This window comes from Lacerta agilis, chromosome 6, assembly GCF_009819535.1.
Source record: "Lacerta agilis isolate rLacAgi1 chromosome 6, rLacAgi1.pri, whole genome shotgun sequence".
Classification (NCBI taxonomy): Eukaryota; Metazoa; Chordata; class Lepidosauria; order Squamata; family Lacertidae; genus Lacerta; species Lacerta agilis.
This window is the reverse complement of record NC_046317.1, coordinates 49193495-49218006: the sequence shown is the minus strand read 5'-3', so window position 1 is coordinate 49218006 and position 24512 is coordinate 49193495. Positions and strand designations below refer to the sequence as shown.

The following is a 24512-nucleotide window of genomic DNA, read 5'->3' as shown; positions in this document are numbered from 1 at the left end:
AGGAAGGAGAGCCCACACAACACAGTACCCACATAGCTTTGGCAGGGGACCTGCAGAGAGCACACATAGCTCTTGCTCAAGATCCACCCAGGGAGGGAAATATATTTTTTACAAACAGCCAAAGGGAGGAGTTGATGTAAAGTTGCATTGTTGAAGGGGCTATAGTTTTGGAGTGAATGGTTGCATCCATACCATACATTTAAGGCACATGCTCCCCCCCAAAAAAAAAATTCCTGGGAACTGTAGTTTAACTCTCACAGAGCTACAGTTCCCAGCATCCTTAACAAACTACTGTTCCAAGGATACTTTGGGGGAAAGCCTTGTGCTATAAATGTATGGTGTGGACATGACCAAGGAATATAGGGTACAGCATAATTGTGCTTCTTCCCTGTGCCGTTCCTTGCCCCACCCATAAGTCCATCCTATTCACATGTTCTGTCATCATATCTGTCGTGGATGCTATAGTTGACACCAGTCCTGTAGATATAACTGGCCCCTGCTTGTCCTGTGTTAAAGAATACCTTGCAATTTGTGCAGCCTGAGGATACAGACAGGCTCCTTGGAGAGGTGAGAGCCACTACTTGTGTACGGAATCCTTGCCCTCCATTCCACCTAAATCTTAGGAACACTGTGTCTGGTGTTAGTGATGGACTGGATGAGGGTGAACAAATTGAAATTTAATCTAGACAAGACAGAACTTGTTCCTGGTTAGTTAAAAGGCTGGATAGGGTTTCATCCCTCCTGCCCCCCACCTGAAAACTTAGATTTGCAGTTTGAGTATACTGCTGGATTCATCCCCGAACCTGGAACACCCAGGTTTGGGCAGTAGCCAGAAGTGCACAGTTAAATTATTATTTTTATCTGTCATTGTGGAAACATATATAGTGTTCGGCAAACATAGTGGGGATGCTGCCAGATTCTTTTGCACCTCAGCTGGTAAATCTTGAGCATGACTATGTCCTGAAATGTTTTTCCAGACCCAACTGAAAGGATGTTTATATTGAATCAGAATTGAAACACTGTAATACAATTAGAATGCATGAGAATTACTCTATTGAGATTGGGAATGGTGAAATTGCAAGGATTCTACCATTTCTTATTTTCAGAAGGAAGTTTCATTTTGCTCTATTGAAAACTAATAAAATATTTTTTTGGGGGAAGTAAGTTTCTACCTCATTACAGTTGAGAAAGTAATGGAAACATGGGTGAGCATATACTTCAGTAGAAACCTGACATGATTAAATAGATTTTTAAAAAACCTTTTAAAAGCCAATAATACTGTAGCTTTAGGTGCTTTAGATGCTTAACTAATGGCAGCATCCAAGTTCCGGTTTTCTGTTCACTCCATCTGGTTAGAGTGGAACAGCTGGGGTCCACTGTTTTTGGCAGCAGGTCTGCTCTTTTTGATCATGTCTTCCTGTCTCACACTGTTGGGTGTGAATGGTTAGTTTTCACTGCAAAAATTACATCTTAAAAAACCCACAGTATACACTCACACCTTTATGGGTGTATGTGCACATAAGTTGCAAAGGGGCCTGATGGGAAAGATTTGAAAGCTGTATATAATCAAAATGAGAGGGGAAAGTCTTAAAGGAGAAGGCAGTCTAATGTTGTTAAGCTTCACACATATATAGTTAAAAGGTACCAAAATAAGATTTAAAATGGCTAGATAAAGAGACAAAGGACTGGCCTCAGTCTCAAAAAATTTAGTGTAATTCCATGAGTTGTGGGAACTTCCTTGTTTTGTGGATAAATTAGTGAGAACAACAAATTTGTAAAAGGAAGATACAGATTATAACCATAGCGTTCAGGCAGGCATTTACTGTGATGTTAAAGGGCTTACTATTTTTTTTTCCAACCAGTCAATATGTAATAAATTTATCTTATTTCAAGGTGGCATATTTTCAAATCTTGAAAGCACAGTATCTTGTATAGTGGAGAATATGGTACTGTTGTTTTTCTATCCAACGCAGCTATTGCAGTGAATCATAGTATCATACAATTGTAGAGTTGAAATGGACCCTGGGGGGTCATCTAGTCCAACCCTCTGCTATGCAAGTATTGCAGCTAGATCGTGTGGCCACTTGGATATCATGGACATCTATTGGATATGCTCTCCCATCAGATGTCAAGGAAATAAACAACTACCTGACAGGCAGCCCTGTTTAGGGAAGTTTTTAATGTTTGATGTATTTATCATGATTTTAATATTCTATTGGGAGCTGCCCAGAGTAGCTGGGGAAACCCAGCCATATGGGCGGGGTATTATTATTATTATTTACTGGTACATGGAAACAGATTCTGTTATCAGATTCCAGAGCAGAATTCTACATGGAATAGAATTCAGTTGCAACTTCAGATGCTTCCTGTGACATGAATGCTGCTGAAAAGTAGTCTATTCAAGCTTCCTAAAATGTAATAATGGATTTGCTTGTGGTGTTATAGAATTAAAAGTAAAAAGGTAAAGGTACCCCTGACCATTAGGTCCAGTCGCGGACGACTCTGGGGTTGCGGGGCGCATCTCGCTCTATAGGCCAAGGTAGCCAGCGTTTGTCTGCAGACAGCTTCCGGGTCATGTGGCCAGCATGACTAAGCCGCTTCTGGCGAACCAGAGCAGTGCACGGAAATGCCGTTTACCTTCCTGCCAGAGCAGTACCTATTTATCTACTTGCACTTTGACGTGCTTTTGAACTGCTAGGTTGGCAGGAGCTGGGACTGAACAACGGGAGCTCACCCCGTTGCGGGGATTCGAACCCCCGACCTTCTATAAAATGCCTATGTGCCAATTGTGCATTGTGATAATATGTATTTTTTAAAAAGATATGCCAGCATACCTAGGGGCTCCTTCAGACTAGTGGTCTTCTGTAGGTGTATTCTGCAACATGCCAGTGATGCAATAATAATGCATTAGTGTTGGGTTGTTGTTTTTTACTAGACCTTCCACATCCTGGTCCTAAGATCCATATGGTACTGTGTTGTTACCACCTGGAGGGGCACTATTGTGCTATAGTGCAATCAAAACAGGACCCAAAAAAACGCCCACACAGGATATTTGTGGTATAAAAAGTTACGGAAATTCATCAGAAAGCTACAGGACATGCACTGACTGGAAGCAAAGTGGTATGTCCACCCAAAAACTTCTGTAGGCATAAATGGTATTAAAAATGAGATAATTGCCTTGATATGAACACAAATCATCATGGATGCAGAATAAAATGATTTGAAAATGAAAATGAAAGGCTACATAGAGGGCCCACAGGCTACAAATGTAAGGTCTAAGTCTAAGACCTACAGTACTGAACACAGAAAGCCTTACTGTGAACTCTCTTCTCTTAGCACCCTCAGAGACTGACTAGGACTGCATTTTAATGGTACTGTTTGTGTGCTGTGCAGCTGTGTTGAAAGATATTCCAGAAAGCAATACTGTACTAGTCGCTGCTTCATACTTCTGCAGTTATTTTCTTCAGAAGTTCCTTGTTTGGTGTAGTATCATCTTTTTGTTCTAACTAACTTTTCTTGGTATGGGTTAAATTGGTAGATGGCTTGAGGTGTAGTACTATTTTAATGGGATGTCTATGTTTGTGTTTAATATACTATTATGTGTCTTAAGCTTTTAGGATACAACAACATATACATTTGAATCAATAAAAATATAAAGCACAACTGGGAGAAATAATATTGGTGAAAGTCCAATGTATACTAGCCCTTTGCCGTTGATGCACAGGAGAACTTTGGAAGTGACTAGTTGTCTTAGATTTCCCCCCAGAAAAATAAAGAAAATCTGGTTTCTAGCTATCATTTGGATTTCATCAACAGTAGGCAAACTGTTTTTATAAATGGCATAAAAAACCCATATGGTTGAGTTTCTAAGCAACAGTTCTTCAAGGCTTCAACTCTGACAGTTGTTATAAATCCCTGAAGACATGGTTAACAGAACAGCCAGAAATCAAATGGTATTGCTGATGATAAAAATGATATGTAAAAAAAAGTGACATTTAATGACCGTCTTAGGTGAGCTATTAAGGGGAAGGGTGAGACTGTTGCATTTACAGTTAGTATTGATATAGGTCCTACTGGTCTACTTTGTTCCTTTGATTAGAAGTGATTGGTTATTCGTAATATCACACAGCTCAGTATGCATTTAGAGCTGGATCAATATCTTTCAATAGACTATTGTTTAATCTATGCTTTAGTTTTCTAAGAGAGTTTATTTGAATCCATTAGCAGATCATGGAATGCTTGTGAGTGGGTTACTAGGTTGCCAGTGTTGGGAACAATGCAGTATAGAAGGAATCAGATGAGTTTCTTATTGGGAATTGTTTTAAATACTAGAGGCCTGTAGCACAAGATTTGTCTAAGAAGTTACAGCCAACACGTGTAATCTGCAATTTTTTGTTGTCCCCCAGCTCATAGTCCCCCACGTTCTACCATTTCATATGCATATTGAAGCCTCCACTGCTAAACTAAAAGAACTCCTTTTCAGTGAGAGATTTGTGAGTAGACAAAGAATGCTCTGAGCAACAAGGGTCGGAATTGTGATTTCCTTTTCCACAGCAACTAAGCCTATACATATATTTACTTAAAAGTAGGTATCATTGACTTAAATGAGATTTAGTAAGACTAGGCTTCTTTGAAATCAGTGATAATTGTTTCCTAGTAAAAATGTAGACCATCAAGAAGGCTGATCGCCGAAGAATTGATGCTTTTGAATTATGGTGCTGGAGGAGACTCTTGAGAGTCCCATGGACTGCAAGAAGATCAAACCTATCCATTCTCAAAGAAATCAGCCCTGAGTGCTCACTAGAAGGACAGATCCTGAAGTTGAGGCTCCAGTACTTTGGCCACCTCATGAGAAGAGAAGAATCCCTAGAAAAGACCCTGATGCTGGGAAAGATGGAGGGCACAAGGAGAAGGGGACGACAGAGGATGAGATGGTTGGACAGTGTTCTCGAAGCGACTGGCATGAGTTTGGCCAAACTGCGGGAGGCAGTGGAGGATAGGCGTGCCTGGCGTGCTCTGGTCCATGGGGTCACGAAGAGTCGGACACGACTGAACGACTGAACAACAACAAAAATGTATAAACCTGAGCTATAAGTAGGTAGGGTGTGTGTGTGTGACATCTGGTGGCTACCCTAGGTACAAGGAAAAGCAGTGGTTCCTTTGCTCTGGAGAGGGGGAGTTAGGATACCTCCCTAAATAAATAACACTTTACTCATAATTTATGCATCTGCATTAGAATGGTAGCTATACTCACACCATATAGGCAGGGGTTCAGAGACCTTTGAATACCTACACAGTGCTTTTGCATATGTGACACTTTTGTGCATTTGTTTAGGGTGGTTCTCCTATTGTGCTGCTCTGAAGGATCTCACAGTATTTCAGGGTAGCATCTTTAGAGAAATGTGGAAAAGTCCCTCTGTGTGTACTGCATAGTGTATGTGGCATTTTGTATTTTTATTTGCATTGTTCTCGGTGAGACTTGCTTCTGCATAAACAAACACACACTGTTGGCCCTCCTGGGTGAACTAGTGTTCCTATTTCACGCCCTCAATCTAAACTCGGCTCTGCAATTTGTTTAGTTATCAAATTGTGAATATTTACAACTTTGCATGTTAACCAATTAGAATCATTTGTTTGCCATCTTATGAGAATACAGTGCTGAATCACAACTAGTTTCGGAGATTCATTCAACAAATAAATGATTTTACCTGGTACCCTTGCAAGCACGCATACAAACAAATCCATGTTTTTCTCCAATCCTTTGATACATTGTTGGTCCTAGGAATGAGAGGAACAGTTCAGCAGTACACTGTACTGTAATTATATTAATTGGCCCAGTCAATAAATGAATATATTCAACTGTTTCAGTTTCCCAAGACTGAATGAAAAACAGAAATACTGGATTTTGAGAAGTTGTTTCTTGATTCCACCCATTCTCTTTTGTTTGGCAACATGGAGCTTGTGGTTGCAATCCTGTGTATATTTATCTCAAACTAAGCACCACTGAACACAGCAGAACTTGCTGCAGAGCATAGGATTCTGCTGTAATGAATGCAATTACAATAGAAGATAATAATGCTAATGACTGTGGAGATGAGAGGGAAGATAATGATCTGGTTTCAACTTGAATGAGATCAATCTGATGTTGGTTTAAAAGTGGGGTTTCAGTACAAACTGGAGAGGAAATATTATTATATGGCTTGATTCTATGAGTATTTTCTTGGAGGTAATTATTACAGAACAAAAGCTGACTCGCTTCCACAAAAATATACATAAGATTGTAGGCATAGAATCCTAATTAATGCAGAAACTTATACTTCTAGATAATAATAATAATTATAATAATAATTTATTATTTGTACCCCGCCCATCTGGCTGGGTCTCCCCAGCCACTCTGGGCAGCTTCCAACAAATATTAAAATACATTAAAATATCACAGATGAAAAACTTCCCTAAACAGGGCTGCCTTCAGGTATTTTCTAAATGTCAGGTAGTTGTTTATTTCTTTGACCTCTGATGGGAGGGCGTTCCACAGGGCAGGCACCACTACCAAGAAGGCCCTCTGCCTGGTTCCCTGTAGCTTTACTTCTCGCAGTGAGGGATCCGCCAGAAGGCCCTTGGCGCTGGATCTCAGTGTCCAGGCTGAACGATGGGGGTGGAGATGCTCCTTCAGGTATACAGGACCGAAGCCGTTTAGGGCTTTAAAGGTCAGCACCAACACTTTGAATTGTGCTCGGAAACGTACTGGGAGCCAATGCAGATCTCTCAGGACCAATGTTTTGTGGTCTCGGCGGCCACTCCCAGTCACCAGTCTAGCTGCCACATTCTGGATTAATTGCAGTTTCTGGGTCACCTTCAAAGGTAGCCCCACATAGAGCGCATTGCAGTAGTCCAAGCGGGAGATAACCAAAGCATGCACCACTCTGACAAGACAGTCTGCGGGCAGGTAGGGTTTCAGCCTGCATACCAGATGGAGCTTATAGACAGCTGCCCTGGACATAGAATTAACCTGCGCCTCCATGGACAGCTGTGAGTCCAAAATGACTCCCAGGCTGTGCACCTGGTCTTTCAGGGGCACAGTTACCCCATTCAGGACCAGGGAGTCCCCCACACCTGCCCGGCCCCTTTCCCCCCAAAACAATACTTCTGTCTTGTCAGGATTCAACCTCAATCTGTTAGCCGCCATCCATCCTCCAACCACCTCCAGGCACTCACACAGGACCTTCACCGCCTTCACTGATTCTGATTTGAAAGAGAGCTAGAGCTGGTTATCATCCGCATACTGATTAACACCCTGCCCAAACCCCCTGATGATCTCTCCCAGCGGCTTCATATAGACATTAAAAAGCATGGGGGAGAGGACGGAACCCTGAGGCACCCCACAAGTGAGAGCCCAGGGGTCTGAACACTCATCCCCCCCCACCACTTTCTGAACATGGCCCATGAGGAAGGAGCGGAACCACTGTATAACAGTGCCCCCAGCTCCCAACCCCTCTAGACAGTCCAGAAGGATGTTATGGTCAATGGTGTCAAAGGCCGCTGAGAGATCCAGCAGAACTAGGAAACAGCTCTCACCTTTGTTCCTAGCCTGCCGGAGATCATCGGCCACCCTGACCAAGGCAGTTTCAGTCCCATGATGAGGCCTGAATCCCGATTGGAACGGATCCAAATGGTCCGCATCCTCCAGGCATGCTTGGAGTTGTTCAGCAACCACCCGCTTAATCACCTTGCCCAAGAATGGTAGATTTGAGACTGGGCGATAGTTGGCCATATTGGCTGGGTCTAAAGATTTTTTTTTAAGAAGCGGTTTAATGACCGCCTCTTTCAGTGGATATGGGAAGACTCCCTCGCAGAGGGAAGCATTCACCACCCCGGAAATCCCATCACCCAGCCCTTCCCGGCTCGTTTTTATTAGCCAGGATGGGCAAGGATCAAGGAGATAGGTGGTCGGTTTCACTCGTCCAAGCAGCCTGTCCACATCCTCAGAGGTAACAGATTGGAATTGATCCCATGAAACATGACTAGACAGAGCTCTAGCACTCTCCCGCCCCGGCCCTGCTCCCACGGTCGATCAAATCAGTCTTTTGGTGTGTAATAAAGAATGCTATCAGTATGATTAATTGTTTTCATATGAAACAATCTCCCTCCTTGCCTGCCACATTACATAAATGAATAATTGATACACAATCTCATTGTTGCATTCATGTTGAGAAATGTTGATTAAAACATAACTGGATTGGTCCATGCAAGCAATCTGATAGTGTTTTTTTGTATTCCAGAGGTTTTTGAACAATTGATACTGCCACTTGGGGGAGCTAGGACAGTTTAAGTTCCAAATTGTTTCTGAATCCCATTAAGCTTGATGAGAAAACAAGGGAAACTTAGAAAAAAGCCAGGTATTACTAATCCTTTGTAGCAGTTTACAGTACCAAATATAATGTTCAAATCTGTAAAAATCTGGAAGTACAGATTGCTGTTGGCTAATTTTATTTTATAAAGGGGAAGCCCAGTTTCTGAAAAAATCTTGTTCAGAGAAGAGAGCAAGCAGCAAAAAGATAAACTCAGCAATATTATTACAAGAAAAGTGTAGACCATTGTTAGGTAATGTTCCAAGAATAGGGCGGGTAAAGCCTTTCTTCTCCACCTAAATTTCCATATCATAAATTAAAGTGTTTGCAATATACAGTGGAACCTTGGTTTTCGAACATAATCTATTCCGGAAGTCCGTTTGACTTCTGAAACATTAGAAAACCAAAAATCAAAGGGTATTCACTTCTGTGTTTTTGGCATTCGGCTTACAAAACATTTGGTAGCTGAGACATTCAAAAACCAAGGTTGCACTGTAGTTAATATTATTTAATATACACAAAAGAATTGACCAGAAAGATCTGAAAACAAGGAGGCTACTGGGCAGGAAAGAGAAGGGAGAGGGAGAAAGCAAGGGAGTTCTTATTGTTATTTTACCTTTTGCACTCATAAGCATGAAATGCACATCCTAACCTGCAGTTGTTGGAGTGGATATGGAATTATGGAAAACTCAGATTGCTAAAGTGCAAATAAAATGGCATCATCTAATAGGGTATCCTTAGGTGTTCATTCATATATCACATTTCTATGAATTAATCCAGATGCTGGGCCACATCCCCAAATCCTCCATTCTTTGCAGGTCAACTTTGATAGGCCATAATGACATCAGGTGATTGAATTTTTACAGATGGCAAAGGGGATTGCTGTAACTGCCCATCAACTGATGGGCTGCTATAATAACCACCTCTGAAGGGACGTTCCCATCCCCAGGACTGGTTTGGGGAGTTCATCTTCAAAGGGGCTTGTACATTAGCACAAAACAGTTTGCATTAAAACTGCTTGCTAAAATGGGGAGGGGAGCTTCATATTAGCAAGCATTTTGTGTGTGGCCATCAAGCAGTTGGTTTTCTCTGCTGCAGCTGCACCATCCAAGTCAACAGAGTGATTGACTAGGCTAGGCCATATTACAAGCAACTTCAAGAGAACTGAAACAAGACCCTTCCTCTTCAAAGGTTCTGAACCCAGCACTCTGATACCATAGCATCTTTAGACCCAATCCTCTGGATGCCCCTGTCATTCATTAAAAGAATCACAATATTTCCGTTTCCACCCTCTTTTAACTTTCCCTACTTTGCTATAATGCTAAAGGGCTCATGTTTAGGGCTGACTGCCAAAGCACTTTTTTGCCATATAGTATAGCAAAGGAAGGAGTATTTTGTAGAGTGGAAAAAGTAATAACATTTTCTTTCCTCTCTCCTGCAGCCTCTTCACAGAGTGCAGGGAGATGAATTTTTAGCCTCATAAAGCCCCTAATCCTAATCTCTCAACATTCCGTAGGCTCTGGAAACCACTGAAAATAGGTCCACTTCTAGGGGTTTTGAATTTTCTTTTAGTTTACTCATTTATATTCCCCCTCCCCACATTTCTGAGTGGTCCTATTTCACTGGCAAACTGATAGGCTCTGGACTACACAAGTACAGTAACTGGTCAAATAATAATTCACATCTACCAAAATATTTTGATCACAAAATTGTAAATCAGCCCACTGTATTCTTTATACACACTTAGTCATGCCTTCAGAATTGTGTAAGCCAGTCATCAAAGTCATGTCTTGGTTCACCATCTGGTTTCAAAATGGCACCCGATACCCAATGGTCAATGAAGAACCCAACCTCATGAACCCTTCTGAGTTCGGCAATATTTGCCAAAAAATAGGTGAATTCAGAGGCGTAGGAAGGTCAGGTGGTACCCGGTGTGGAAAATTTCTTGTCACCCCCCCCCCCCATTGATTCACCCCCTCCCCCCCGCAAAAATGGTTTTACGTTATTTCATATTTTCTTACAAAGGAATTAATAATAATAATAATAATAATAATAATAATAATAATAATAACAACAACAACAAGTAATAATAATAATAAACTTTTATTTATATCCAGCCCTCCCCGGCCGAAGTCGGGCTCAGGGTGGCTAACATCAGATACATAACATTGGTATAAAACCAAACAATAGTTAAATTACCTTCTACAAAGATCTCAAAATCAAATTAAAGTCTAATTAGATTGCTTTTCACAGGGTTAGGGTTGGGAACAGTAAGTGCTCCACTGAACTGAAATTTCAGCCTTCACAACAGGAAAACAGCCAAGTAAACAGCTATTTTGTTGGAGGAGGGTCAAGATATTAACCAATAGGCATGAAATTTCATATATAGCTATATAATCCCTAGTATAGTAAGATAAGACCTTTGGAGCAGGCGGTTTTTGTTTTTTTAAAAAAGTTTTTATGAACCACCCTAGTAGGGCAGCAATTTTTCCTTGATAATTTGTCACCCCCTCCATTATGGAACATGGGGCGGACCGCCCCCTACGCCCCCCCTTGCTACGCCCCTGGTTGAAGTCACACCAAAATGATGTCTTAGTCCACCATCTTGATTCAAAGGGGCACCCAGTATCCCAATAGTGCCAAAGTGTGCTGCCCCCACCTCTGGGATCCTTGTACCAAGTTTGGCAATAAAGTCTCAAGGTACGGCTGATCTGAAGCAAAAAAAAAAGGACAAAGTCATACCAGTGTCATATTTTGGTCGTCTATCTTGATTCAAAATGGTGGCCAGTGTCCCAACATCAATGAAAACTGCCACCCCACCTTGAGAATTCTCATGCCAAATTTGGAGACATTATCTTGAGAGCTGACAATCCATAGACAGACAGACAGACAGACAATCCATTTTCCAAAATATATAATAGATCATATATTGAGAGTGGAGGTTCCCACTGAAACTGTGCCCCACCAGCTGTTTTTCTCATGAGCAAATGGTAATTGGACTAAGAAAGCAGCTAGGGCAGAGGTTGCTGAACCACAGCCCTCAAAAAGCTGTTGAGTGCCAACTTCTGTGAGCCCAGCCAGCATGTGGATGATGATAGCTATAGTGCAACAACATATTGAGGTCCATGGTTTAGCCATCACTATCTAGATAGGCGTGCCTGGCGTGCTCTGGTCCATGGGGTCATGAAGAGTCAGAGGCGACTGAACAACAACAATCTAGAGTTTATGCAGAAAGCAGGAGGCTAATGTTATAGTGGTCTGGTTGTTCATGTAGTACCTGCTAATTGTGGTGTTTGTGGATTCTGGTTGTGTGATAGTTGCAGAGAAGGGGGAGAAAATATTGTGGCATCCTCATTACAGCAGAAACTGTCCCACTTGTAAGAGTTTGTATACAAAAAGGGAGGATTTGTACTCCTGAAGCCATCCAACCAATGACCTGAATTCAAGCATGAGCAGGAAGCAGTGGTGATGGTCAGAAAGATGTGCAATATTCCACCTACATGCCCACCCTTAAAATGCTTGCTTTGAGCAGACACTTCTGTGCAACTGCAGTCACCCCCAACTCTAAGATGGAGAGAAATGGGGTGGCTGTGCCAACATTTAGATCTGCATCTCCCCACCAGCAGGAGCAACCTCCAATTTACTTTTCCAGTGGGTGAACGGTCCTTTATAGAAGCATATGAAAACCTCTAATAATGAAAATAATTGATTGGCAAGACCCAAGTTTTATTTCAAGACAATCTGTCATATCCCTAACATCCAGCTTCTGCTAATGGGCTTTGGCCTCTTGTTCTCCCTACCTAATCAATTTGTTGAGAAAATTGTTTCCTGTTGGTTATAAGCTGTAAAAATTAGCTTCATGCAGCTACATAACTAATTTATAGAACTATAGAAGGGGGCTGATTGCCCGTTTGTTTTGTTCTCCCACATTGTTACAGATGATCCCTAAACTTAATATGCCTGTATAAATCAATTTTGAAAACCTCTATAAAGTCTGTGACCCAACATCTGGAGGCTAGTCCACATTTAAAGTGTAGTTATAGACAACCAGCATTAACTGAAAATGAAATAAGATACTGGGTACTTGCTTAACTGAGCTGCATTAAGGAACTTTGGAAAAATCAAAAGCTGCCCTACTTGAGAAGGTAATATTTGAGAGTGTGTGAACAAATACTGTACCATGTCTGATTATTAACCAGGACACACAAATGCCAAAGCATCATAAGTTATTCACCCAGAAAGAATTCTGTATCATTTAGAGTTCTCATTTTTTTAACCCAACTAAAGAAAAATGCATTTAGAAAGTGCTAAAGATAATTCTGTCATTTTTCTTCTTGCATGTCTGTTGTTTCACAAATACAGCCAGCACATTAGCACAAGTAACTGAAAATATTGGCTCTCATTTAACAGTTTCCTCTCTCCAGATTGAGATGGCTGGTAATCAGTATGCTGTAGCAAAACAAAGCACCCGTCTGTGCTAATGTTCTTACAATTCAGAAAATATGTATTCATGACTAAACAGATTTTTGCAAGCCATTCATACAAATTACTGAGCCTTTTCTATTTCTAGAAAAAGAAATTCACCTAAGAATGTTATACTGTATATGCAACAGACTTAGAATATTTTCTACACTATTCTAGAATTTACTTTGATATTCAGCACCAATAATCCAAACATGCTTAGGACCTAATATCAAACAGGTGACGAGGAAGAGAAAAAATAGGAGAAAAGTGGTGGCAGAAAAAGAGAGAAGAATGGCATTAAGAAAGAGAAAAGAGGTCGGCTCACCCAACCTTCGTTCTGGCTCCAAAACCCTCACCAGAAAATAGTTTGTTGTAAACCTTACCAAATAATATATTGTATAGGATACTATCAAAATACACCTACCACCCTGCCCCTGGCATCTAAGAACAATGGTGGGTAGCCATGAGATGCAGAGTATTCTTGGTGGTTATAGTCTGATTACAGAACGTTCTCCCCAACTGAGAGCTTAGCTGAGTATAGTGATAATATTGGGACATGCAAGTTTTTTTTTATTTTCATACTGCACCATCTGCTAACCTGCTGAACCCTTTCTACCATTTGCAATGAAGAATTAATCTGACTCCTTTCACTAAGACAACCTGGGCATACCTAACTTCCTGATGTATGAATTTGTAGCAAATAAACCCATGCATTAACTTTAACACTTGGCACTGTGTACACATTTTGACATGCATAAAAATTATATCTGTGCAAGAAAATCTCATATATGAGGCTGTCATCATAACTACTATTGCTCAGTTATGCTCGTTTCCATAAAACCATATTTTATTTTTGTATTTGATGTATATAAGGCACTCTGAATTCATTCTGCCTCTGGATTTATACTGCAGGGGAACCAAATGGGGTTTAATCTATTGACATCCTGAGATTTAGCTATTTGGAGAGCATAATCCTGGCTCTAACAAAGATGCTTGCTATTACAAAATACACACCTTAAGCTTATCTCGCTGGAACAAGAATAACATTAAGTATGGTAATATTGTGCTCTTCATGGCTGCCATTAATTTTTCTTGCAAGCTTAGTTGTGGTGTTCTGAAAAGAAAAATCTTCATTACTCTATTACCACATTAGTCAGTTATTTTGATACCTTACTCACTACCAAAGAAGGCACATTGTGTTCTTCCTGGAACCACTTCAAAATTAGAAACACACTAAAACAGCTCCAAACATCAGCACAAGGCATTCAAAGCTCCTAATATTGAGTTTCTGGCATTAAATTTTTAACATTTTAAATTGTGAAATCAGTTTAAAACATTTGTGGCTGCAGTTCCCAAATATATGTGTGTGTGCGCGCACGCGCGCACGCACGTGCACACACTTAAGTTTATTTAAGTACGTTATAGCATTGTACTTTTTACATTTTGAGGTAGCTTATGATCAGCATTAAAAAAAATAACTAGCTTCTTCTAAAAACTATCTTATAGTTCAGGTGTTATTCAGAATGTCAGGAAATATCCTGAAAAGTGTCACAATTAAATAAAGCTTTAACACATCACCTTGCTGTCAAATATTCACTGGTAAAGTACAGTGGATTGTAATGAGCCTCAGTCTAGATAGAGGGAGTATAGATTTTAAAAAGAGAAAAAAAATCTGTACTCTTTAAACTTGTGTTAAGTGTTGCTCAGAAACAAATATGACAGAGCTAAAGGACAGTTTATAATAAATATAGTTCTATGTGCTGTCCATTCTTTCAGAATGCCTTTTCTTTCAGGTTGTTTGTAATGTCTTTTGAACTGATGAATTTTCCTTCTGGCTATATTTTCAAAGGAAAGTTTCACAATCATAATTACTTGAATGTCTGCCCTGTGTAAAATGCTGCTTCCTAATTCTGTGTCATGCATTTCCTGATTACTTTGCTAGGAAACAGCTTTTTAAAACTTAAGGTTGTGTCCTACAATCTTTATAAAGTTGTGTCCCTAAGCTTACTAAATCTTCTGTTATATCTAATGAGGTATCTAGCTTAGTTTGCTATATCTACTCAGCTCCTAAACCTGCTTCATCACCTTCCCACTAGCTTAGTTTATAGATGTACAAATCTATGTCTGGATTGGCTATAGATTAGGGATTCTAACAGCACTCCAAAATTAGGCAGCAGGGCTGCAGAAAACCTGATCAAAGCCAACCAATTTACACTCCTGTTCCACAGATGAGGAACATGGAGGCTGAGAGAGAAGCCATTGATTTTAGGCTATGGCAGACTAGGTGGGTTTTTTAACTTACTATTCTTATACTTGGAGTCAAGAACTGTTCTGATCTACCACAGATCATCCATACATCTACCAGTAGATCCTGATCTACCTTCTGCCTGTCTTCCTTGTAGGAGCTGTGTCCAGTTGAGAGTGTCCAGAGACATATGCACTCTTAACAACACATGTCTGTTGAAGAAGGCAAATACTATATTTTAAGTTTGCATACTAAGGTTTGGTGGTGATAGGGTGGAGAAGAATGGAAACAGTCTGGTTTGGTGTAATTCCAGTTGGTTGGCAATTTTGGTACAAACTATGCTGTTACCATTAAACAGTGAGTACATGTAGTTCAGAGCATAAGGTTTAGTTTTCCTATTGAGAAGAGCTAGTCTTGAGGCATAATACTAACCCTCTGATGTTGATGGCTGAAGGGGTTAATGTGTGTAGTAGGCCTGAGACTGGTAGAGAAAATCGCTGCTGGGGATGCTCTGCCACAGCAGATACGAAGGTATTGTCCATGGTGGTAGCTAACAGCCTCAAAATGGGGCATGTTACGGCAGGCATGGAGTGCTGGAGGCTTTCAATCCATGGGCTTCCCCAAGGGACCCAATCTTTTGGCTACTCAGCTGTACCAGTCAGGTGAAAACCCACTATCACCTTCTGTGCTGTCAAGTGTGTGTAGTATTGGGGTAGTGCTACCATCTTGTTGTTCCTGGTCAGGAATTTGTATTGCTCTGCCTCTCTTAAGAAATGTTAAGTGGTATTTGACAATACATTGAAAAGTCATTTTGTATAGTGACAGAGTAGGTGGTTAACTAATAAGAAGACTAGGCCTACTTATTGTGTTTATTACATTTTATATCCTGCCTTTCCTTCAAGAAGCTCAAGGTAGCATACATGGTTCACTCCCATTTTGTCACCACAGCAACCCTGTGAGGTAGGTTAGGCTGAGAGAGCATAACTGGGACAAGGTCACCCATTGAACTTAATGTGAGTGAGACACTAACTCCTACACTACACTGGCTCTGGATTTGTTGTTTGTTGCTCTTTAACTTCTCGCATATTCCATGTACAATGGAGAATATCTAAAACACAGATTAATTAATTTGATTGATTCACGTGTGTTATAATCTCCTACTTTGTGAGTATTTGCCTCTGAATTATTCTGTTAGAATGTCCAGGGATTCAAATAAGGAGTTAAGTTTTATTACTCTATTCTTACTGGCTCAGCTTTTATTATTTACAATGCTGACATAATAAATAAGTCTTTGAACCCAGGTAGGACAGGTTATCATTCTTCGTTCATTGTTTGTGTCTGTGTGTGTTTATAAAGGTTGTGTCTGTGAAATGAGACCATGACAACTGATGAGGCTACAAAGAAGGAAGGAGATGTCCAGAGAGCAACTCTTGTTGAACAAGGCGAGGATATCACACCAAACAAAGACAAAGGAGTTCTGAAGGTGAGGCTTTGAAGTAGCTAATTAAATGTTCCTTTCTAGCTCCTGGACAAGCACCAGTATCTTACTGTTCCCATTACAGCAAGGCAGAGATTCTTATTCTGCTGTGAAAACATCTGCTTAACATAATATAGCAAAACAAAAATTCTCAGTGTGTGAAAGATCCATTGAATGGTGTAATTGGAGCAAATATATAAGTGCTCTACATTGATTTTGCAATTACCTTACCTAATTTCATTTCATTTCATTTTATTCATAACCATTCCAAAGGCTTGTGAATAGAGGGGGAAAGAAAATCACAAGATGTTAAAAATGTTTTTGAAAACTTTATGTAAGGAACAGTAGATTTGAAAGACCAGATCATAAAGGACTTCCAAAGCTTACCTCAAAGTCAAAAGAAACCTAGAGTCAAGGAGAAGGAATACAGATGAGGACCAACACCCATCCCTCTTGGGCAATTAGGAAATAGTCTTATGAAGTGCCACTGATGTATCCCTTCCCACCACTGTAACAATTAGCTAATAATATTTGTCAGGTTCTGCCAGTTTTAAAACTCCATCTCTATTTTACCTTATTCTTGGCTATCAAAAACCAGTTGAAAGTCTTAAGATACTCAGACTGGGTTTCCCGGAAAATTAAGTTTGGGAGCAGTCCTTGGAGGTCTAGATTGGCACCTGAGTGGTAAATGTAAAAGGATGGCTTTAGGCAGTCTTAAAGATTGCAATGGTGCAGATGACTCTTTATATTGAACCAAACCTATTTTGGGCTTTTTAGATCATTAGCAATATGCTGAATACAGCCCATAAATTAAAATTCCATCATACCAGTTTCCGGTTTTAGTTTTACTAGAATATAATAAATGGAGGAGTTAGATGAATGGACATATTAAATGTTACAACTAAAAGGTTTGTCCTTAAGGAATCACAACCTACCTTACCTAGCCTGGAGTGGGTAAAGCTCTTTACCTCATTCTGCTATATGTGGTAGACCAGGCATCATCATATGATGAACAGAGATTTGGGCCTATAATGAAACTCTTCTAGATCTGCTTTGTATGGCCTGTAATGTGTGCCACTGTCCACTGCAATTTTGTTTATCTTTATTGGCCCTCATATGGCTGGCTGACCAAACATAAAAGATCAGCTTTTGGTTGTATGAATCAGCCCTGTATTTCTGGGTTAGAAAACAATGAAAACTAATAGATTGAGGTTCATCAAACATAACTGTGAATGTATTGAAAGTAGTATAATTTCTAGGAAGTGATCCACATGCAATTCCTCATTTTCAGTCTAGTGAGAGATTTTCAGATAACCCTCATTCCCCGTATATGGATGTAGAGTGCGAATTTACAAATCAGTGAACTGAACTAACATGAAAGACCCTCTGGAATAGGTTAGCCGATGCACATGAGCTCTTATTTCTGATATCAATTTCTTTTTTCATATCTTCATTCTAGATTGTGAAGAGGCCAGGGAATAATGATGAATCTCCTATGATTGGAGATAAGGTTTATGTCCACTACAAAGGAAAGCTGGCCAATGGGAAAAAGTTTGATTCCAGCCGTGACAGGAATGAGCCATTTATCTTCAGCCTGGGCAAAGGTAAAGAATGGAAAAGGTGGAGAAAGGTAAAGAGAGCCTTAGGGATATAAAATGGGTTCTTGCCAATTAAATTACAGTTTGTTTATAATCCTGTTTTCAGAAAGACTGTGTGACTGAGAGCAAGCAGGGAAAGAGCTGAGTATTGGAAGATGTCTTGTTTTGCTATTACTTTTAAAACCTAATCGCAGAGCAACAAAGGAAAAGAATCTCATTGTTCAACCTGCCATCTCAATGGCAGAAACCTATGTGATCATATGAAGCGACCTTCTCCTGAAAGAGGCAATTGGCAGCATCTCTCCTAAGTCTCAAGCAACAGTCTTCTTTGGCACCTGCTACCAGAAAGGGCACCTCTAAATGTACTCATCAGTCCTACTATAGTTAATCCAAATAACTAGGAATCTGTTTAGTGGCAGAAAGAAAATAATAGATTAAAAAAGTGTGGTTACTACTCATTAAATTATAAATCTAGGGCTCTAGAGCAGTGGTTCCCAATTAGCTAAGTGGGCCCCTGTTTTTCAAAAGCCAAACTATGGACCCCCTTACTTCTGAAAAAATTGATACGTATCTCTGTGGTAGTTTTTGTTATGTGAATGGTGCCATGGACCTTCTGGGTGGGTTACATGGACCCCCTAGGGTCCACAGACCACTGCTCTAGGACAATCCTTTTTGATCATTAACAAAATGTTCACTTTTGGTTTCCCTTTACTGTTCTCTGGACACAGTTGCATTGAGAGTGTTGACATCTTTCTATTTCCTTTGATTTGTCAGAATGTAGTAAAACAAAGTATGTGTTAATCAGCACACAATAGTTGTTAGTCTGTAGCATCAACAGCTTGTTAAGGATTGTGGTATCTTAAAAACTAACATAGAATCACAGAATTGTAGAGTTGGATGGTACCCCAAGGGTCATCTAGTCCAACTCCCTGCAGTGCAGGGAACAGGTTTATTAGGGCAAATGTTTTCACGAACTATCACTAATAATTCACAAACCCTTTAGAGTCTTATGATTTTTATTTAGAGGTTTTAAACTCCCAAGTTTGTCTTCTATACCTGAATTCAAACAAGAATGAGCATATTAATTGGCAGTTACTGTAAACTGGAATAAATGCCAAAAAAAATATTACGGATGGAGTTGCCCCCTGAGAGTGTGCTCTGCTCCTCAGCTGCAGTGTATTGCACTGAAAGACATTTTCTGTAACTATGCCCAGCTTTGTAGAATCCTTGCTCAACTGGTATATGAAATACTGAAGCTGAGAATCTTTCAGCAGAAATGAGATCATTGCTTTCTGGCAAGCATTTAATGGTTTCAAAAAAGTATTGGTTTGCTTTACTTGTCCCTTTGCTTTTGTTTTTATAAGTTTTGTTATGCTTTGGGAGTTCTTTGGAATAAATGGATTACCAAAAATTAATAGCTACAGCTCCATAGACCCAGCAAGCTGTTCTTATGATATGGCCATGTTTGGAATTAACATGTGCTCCATCTTCTTTGCTTTCCACTGGGATACGTTGATTTTTCATCTGACCCCAGCCTTGCTCTAGTTCTTAAATGATAGGTGCCTTGGCCAAAGATGGGAAACATTGAGGCCTGGGACCCATATATAGCCCTCCAGCCCTCTGTGGAATCCCCCCAGGTCACACCCCACCCCAGACCCTGCTTTATACTCTCCTTGAAAGTGTCCTTGAAATCTGATCATGCTTCTTGCTTGCCTGAATGGAAGGTAGAGAGGGGTGTGTAAGTGTGTGTAGAAACTAGCTTACCTTGCAAAGGTAAAATTCTCATTTGTTTTGGTCTTGCCCACTTTTGCCTCTGGCCCCACTTACCACTGCCATGTGCACCTTGGAAAGTTGCCTAGATGGCACCACATCCCATGAGCTTAAAAATCTTCTCCACCCATGCTTTCAACCATAAACTTTAAATGTGGTTTAAAAGTGAGCATGCAGCCTGCTACTGCACAGCGTGAAAATCACAGCTATTTTGCTCCTTCACCAGTCCTGCTGTAATGCCAGGGGCTAAACTGAACCCAAGCTTGATAATCTCTCTCTCTCTCTCTCTGAACAAACCTTGAACCTGGGTTCAAACATAATGCCAAGCACTCAGCAGCATGGCAGGAGCAGAGAGGTACAAAACAGTTGGTTTTTGCACTGGGAATCAGCATGATTTAAATCTTAACCAGGTTTAAAAGTGACAAGTGAAGGCTGCTAGTGCTAAATGATGGTTTAGCATTCCTTGTGTGAGTCTAGTTTGATATTCTGGTTTGTTACCTAACCATTGCTTTATGTAAACAACTGTTTCCTATATTCAAATAAACAGGGAAACTGCAGTTTGTTCTAAACAATGATCAAAAGATCATGCACATAGACCAAGGCTTGCTGTTGCTTATGCACCTAATGCTAAAACATAGTTTAGTATTGTATTTGAATCAGACCAAGACCACCCTTGCTTAAACAAATGCTGTTTTCAGATAGCAGTGTACGTAAACAAAAATAACCTGCAACTTACTCGAGCAACTATCTGATGCAGAAGCAATAGAGACACACAGTTTAGTATCATGGATTTTGCATAACAGTTCGGTTATTTGACCACTACACTATACATGTCTAAATGATCACAAATTGTAAACATTTTTTTAAAAATGTGTCTCTGTCTTGCTTACTAACTGAAACTTTTTAATTGAAATTTCTTGTTATTAGGCCAGGTCATTAAGGCATGGGATATTGGGGTTGCCACCATGAAAAGGGGGGAGATCTGCCACTTGTTGTGTAAACCAGAATATGCATATGGTTCTGCTGGCAGTGTCCCAAAGATCCCCTCAAATGCAACACTCTTCTTTGAGGTAAGTGTATCTTTATTTGCTTATTTTATTTTGACTAAGTACATTGTTACCTAGTGAGTGTAATTTGCCAGTAATAGCAGATGTGCAGCACAATGTTTTATGGGCAGAAGTGAAGCAAACTAGCAATGATGATCATGAATCCATCCACTAAACTCCACAGTGTTGGGAGAGGCCCTGAGTTAACTAGATAGGTTATTGTCATGGGAATCTTCCTGTAAAGGCTAAAATGCAGTTGGGGACCACTTTGATTGATAGTCCAGGGAAAATACTTATACTGTTTTTTGATCTAAATAAAGTGGGGTGCCACTGTTAATTCTGATAACACTAATCATTAATCCATTGAAGGTGAAACTAAATTCAGGCAACTCTTCACCTCTTTCCCAGTAATCTCTCTGCCTCCCTATTCCTGCCCACCAGAATTGGAAGAGTTGGCAAGGATGCAGATAGAGGGGCTATGGCACACATTATGTGGAAACATGTTGAACCCCAGTATCAGCCAACCTACCTATATTTGTTTTTTCCAAAGAAAAACAGCTTCCAAGGGACACCGTTGATTGGTAAAACAAAAGGGAAGGGTGCTTAATTATTTTGGTGCTTGCTGTTTCTCTACTTGAGCCCAAACATTTTGGACTCCATGGGGAGAAAAGCTGTTTAGGAGAGAATTTTAAGCTATGATTTGAGGGACAAGAATTGTGTCCTCTTTTTGCCTACTCAGAATCATCCCCTCCTGTCCCAAAATGGTGTGTGTGTATTTTTGAAGTTAATATTGTGGCCCTGTTAGCTTTTTTGTGTAATATATAGCTAGCCCCAAAGCCTAGGACATTTTAAGGCACAATGCAAGCATTTCCACTCTTCTACCCTCTAACTACCCTACTCTTACTGCAGTAATGCTTGCTGTTCAAATGTAACAGAGAGAAGAACCTTGATGACTGGGGAAAATCCTATACTGTCACTCTTTTATAATGGGATATGCAGTTTGGAGAGTGAGTAGGCATAGGCTTCAAATGTTAGAAAATCAGCTTGGGGTAGAAAATGCAGATTTGGGCAAGAGTATTTGTTATCAAATTTTGTAACTCTTCAAAATTTTGTGGACATCATGCTGGAATGGGAGGGGTTGTGATTCATGAATAAATTCATTAGCATTGTGCAGCAGGGGCACATTAAGGTTCTGAAGGCTGTGCCAGAAGGTGAACAGAAGTGGACATTCTGAGTCAGCCTGACTCTCTGTCCTTAACATATGCAAGTAATGACAGAGACTGGGTAAGCACTGAGTACTTTTTACTTTTTAGCCAGTGCTGGCTTGCCACTGTTCTCCACCTCATAGGAACTTAGTTTCCAAGAAGGAACCATCCTTCACTGCTTTTCCCAGCTCCTCCTTTCTTTCCAGAATGCTAATACTAAGAATTACTTTTCAAATACATATGGTAAAGATTCCTGAAAAAAGTGAACCCCACACAACTGTTTCCAAAAGCCCTTTCCATTTCTCTATATTTTGAAGCCAGAAAGTTGCAAAAGACAGAAAGCAGACATATGGGGTTTCAGCTTGCCCACAGCAGGAGGAGTCCTTGCCCCCACTCCTCCACAGCATTTGCCTTCCAATAATTATTTCCAAATTAACATATGTGTTGTTGTTGTTCAGTTGTTCAGTCGTGTCCGACTCTTCGTGACCCCATGGACCAGAGCACGCCAGGCACCCCTATCCTCCACTGCCTCCCGGAGTTTGGCCAAACTCATGCCAGTCGCTTTGAGAACACTGTCCAACCATCTCATCCTCTGTCGTCCCCTTCTCCTTGTGCCCTCCATCTTTCCCAACATCAGGGTCTTTTCCAGGGAGTCTTCTCTTCTCATGAGGTGGCCAAAGTATTGGAGCCTCAACTTCAGGATCTGCCCTTCCAGTGAGCACTCAGGGCTGATTTCCTTCAGAATGGATAGCTTTGATCTTTTTGCAGTCCATGGGACTCTCAAGAGTCTCCTCCAGCACCATAATTCAAAAGCATCAATTCTTTGGCGATCAGCCTTCTTTATGGTCCAGCTCTCACTTCCATACATTACTACTGGGAAAACCATAGCTTTAACTATACGGACCTTTGTTGGCAAGGTGATGTCTCTGTTTTTTTAAGATGCTGTCTAGGTTTGTCATTGCTTTTCTCCCAAGAAGCAGGCGTCTTTTAATTTCGTGACTGCTGTCACCATCTGCAGTGATCATGGAGCCCAAGAAAGTAAAATCTCTCACTGCCTCCATTTCTTCCCCTTCTATTTGCCAGGAGGTGATGGGACCAGTGGCCATGATCTTAGTTTTTTTATGTTGAGCCTCAGACCATATTTTGCGCTCTCCTCTTTCACTCTCATTAAAAGGTTCTTTAATTCCTCCTCACTTTCTGCCATCAAGTTGTGTCATCAGCATATCTGAGGTTGTTGATATTTCTTCCGGCAATCTTAATTCCGGCTTGGGATTCATCCAGTCCAGCCTTTCGCATGATGAATTCTGCATATAAGTTAAATAAGTAGGGAGACAATATACAGCCTTGTCGTACTCCTTTCCCAATTTTGAACCAATCAGTTGTTCCATATCCAGTTCTAACTGTAGCTTCTTGTCCCACATAAAGTTTTCTCAGGAGACAAATGAGGTGATCCGGCACTCCCATTTCTTTAAGAAATTAACATATATTTCCATATAAATGAACATATGCAACATTTATGCCAATTGGTACCCTCTTGGTCTGCACCCTGGATATTTGAGCACTTAGCAACCCTCCAGGTGGAGCGGCACAGTGATTTTGCTGTGCCTGCAAGCTTTTAGTCACCACAGAGTCATTGGAATATATGCAAACAAAACATCAAAACTGTGTCTTAGAAATCTTTATAGAATGCAGTGTAGTAGACAAATTGCACCCTAAATCTGGGGAAAAGTTTCCAGATTTCTGCAATTTATGACTTTTTCTTGTGAGGCCTTATGCAGATAAGGTAGCATTTGCTATATTTGTGGGACTTCACTAGCTTGCTTCTCTTTCTCATTGTTTTGTCAAACTCTTCATAGACTGGGCATATTTTGATCCCCACTCATTGGTTCTAAGAGCTGTAGTGCAGAGCTGGACTCACATAAGAACTCTTCTTGCAGTTGATGCTTTTTCGTTGCTTATGGTAAATCTGTGTGATAAGGAGATGGCTATCCATGAGAAATATGGAAGCAGATGCTACAAATGGAGTGAATAATTCATATAACCCTTTTGTCATGAGTGGGATGGTAGTGGAAGCAGCTGACTAGAAGGGTGGCCATGTGAGTTAGCCCATAGATCCAGTGTTTGTGTGTGTTCCAACCCTTGTGGATTATCACACTTTTGAAGTTTGGTCTTATTGTTGTTACATTTATTTTCAGATTGAGCTGCTAGATTTCAAGGGAGAGGATTTATTTGAGAATGGAGCCATCATCCGCAGAATCAAACAGAAAGGTGAAGGATACTCCAACCCCAACGAAGGAGCTGCTGTACAAAGTGAGTGTTGGTTTGCATGCAGGACTGCAAGGATGTTCATGTCAGTTGT

General features: G+C 40.5%; 1 protein-coding gene across 3 annotated transcripts in view; it reads left to right on the top strand.

The window, feature by feature from the left end:
- The window catches only part of FKBP5 (FKBP prolyl isomerase 5), a 47799-nt gene that overhangs the window by 4862 nt on the left and 18425 nt on the right, over window positions 1-24512 (top strand). For 2 of the 3 annotated variants that reach the window (XM_033152535.1, XM_033152537.1), the window contains exons 2-5: window positions 16414-16540; window positions 17994-18138; window positions 20830-20972; window positions 24349-24463. In XM_033152535.1, coding sequence (XP_033008426.1) covers window positions 16436-16540; window positions 17994-18138; window positions 20830-20972; window positions 24349-24463 — 508 coding nt within the window. In that variant the 5' untranslated portion in view covers window positions 16414-16435. Of the gene's footprint in view, window positions 1-16413; window positions 16541-17993; window positions 18165-20829; window positions 20973-24348; window positions 24464-24512 lie in introns of those variants that run through there. The other variant, XM_033152538.1, reaches the window with a different exon arrangement.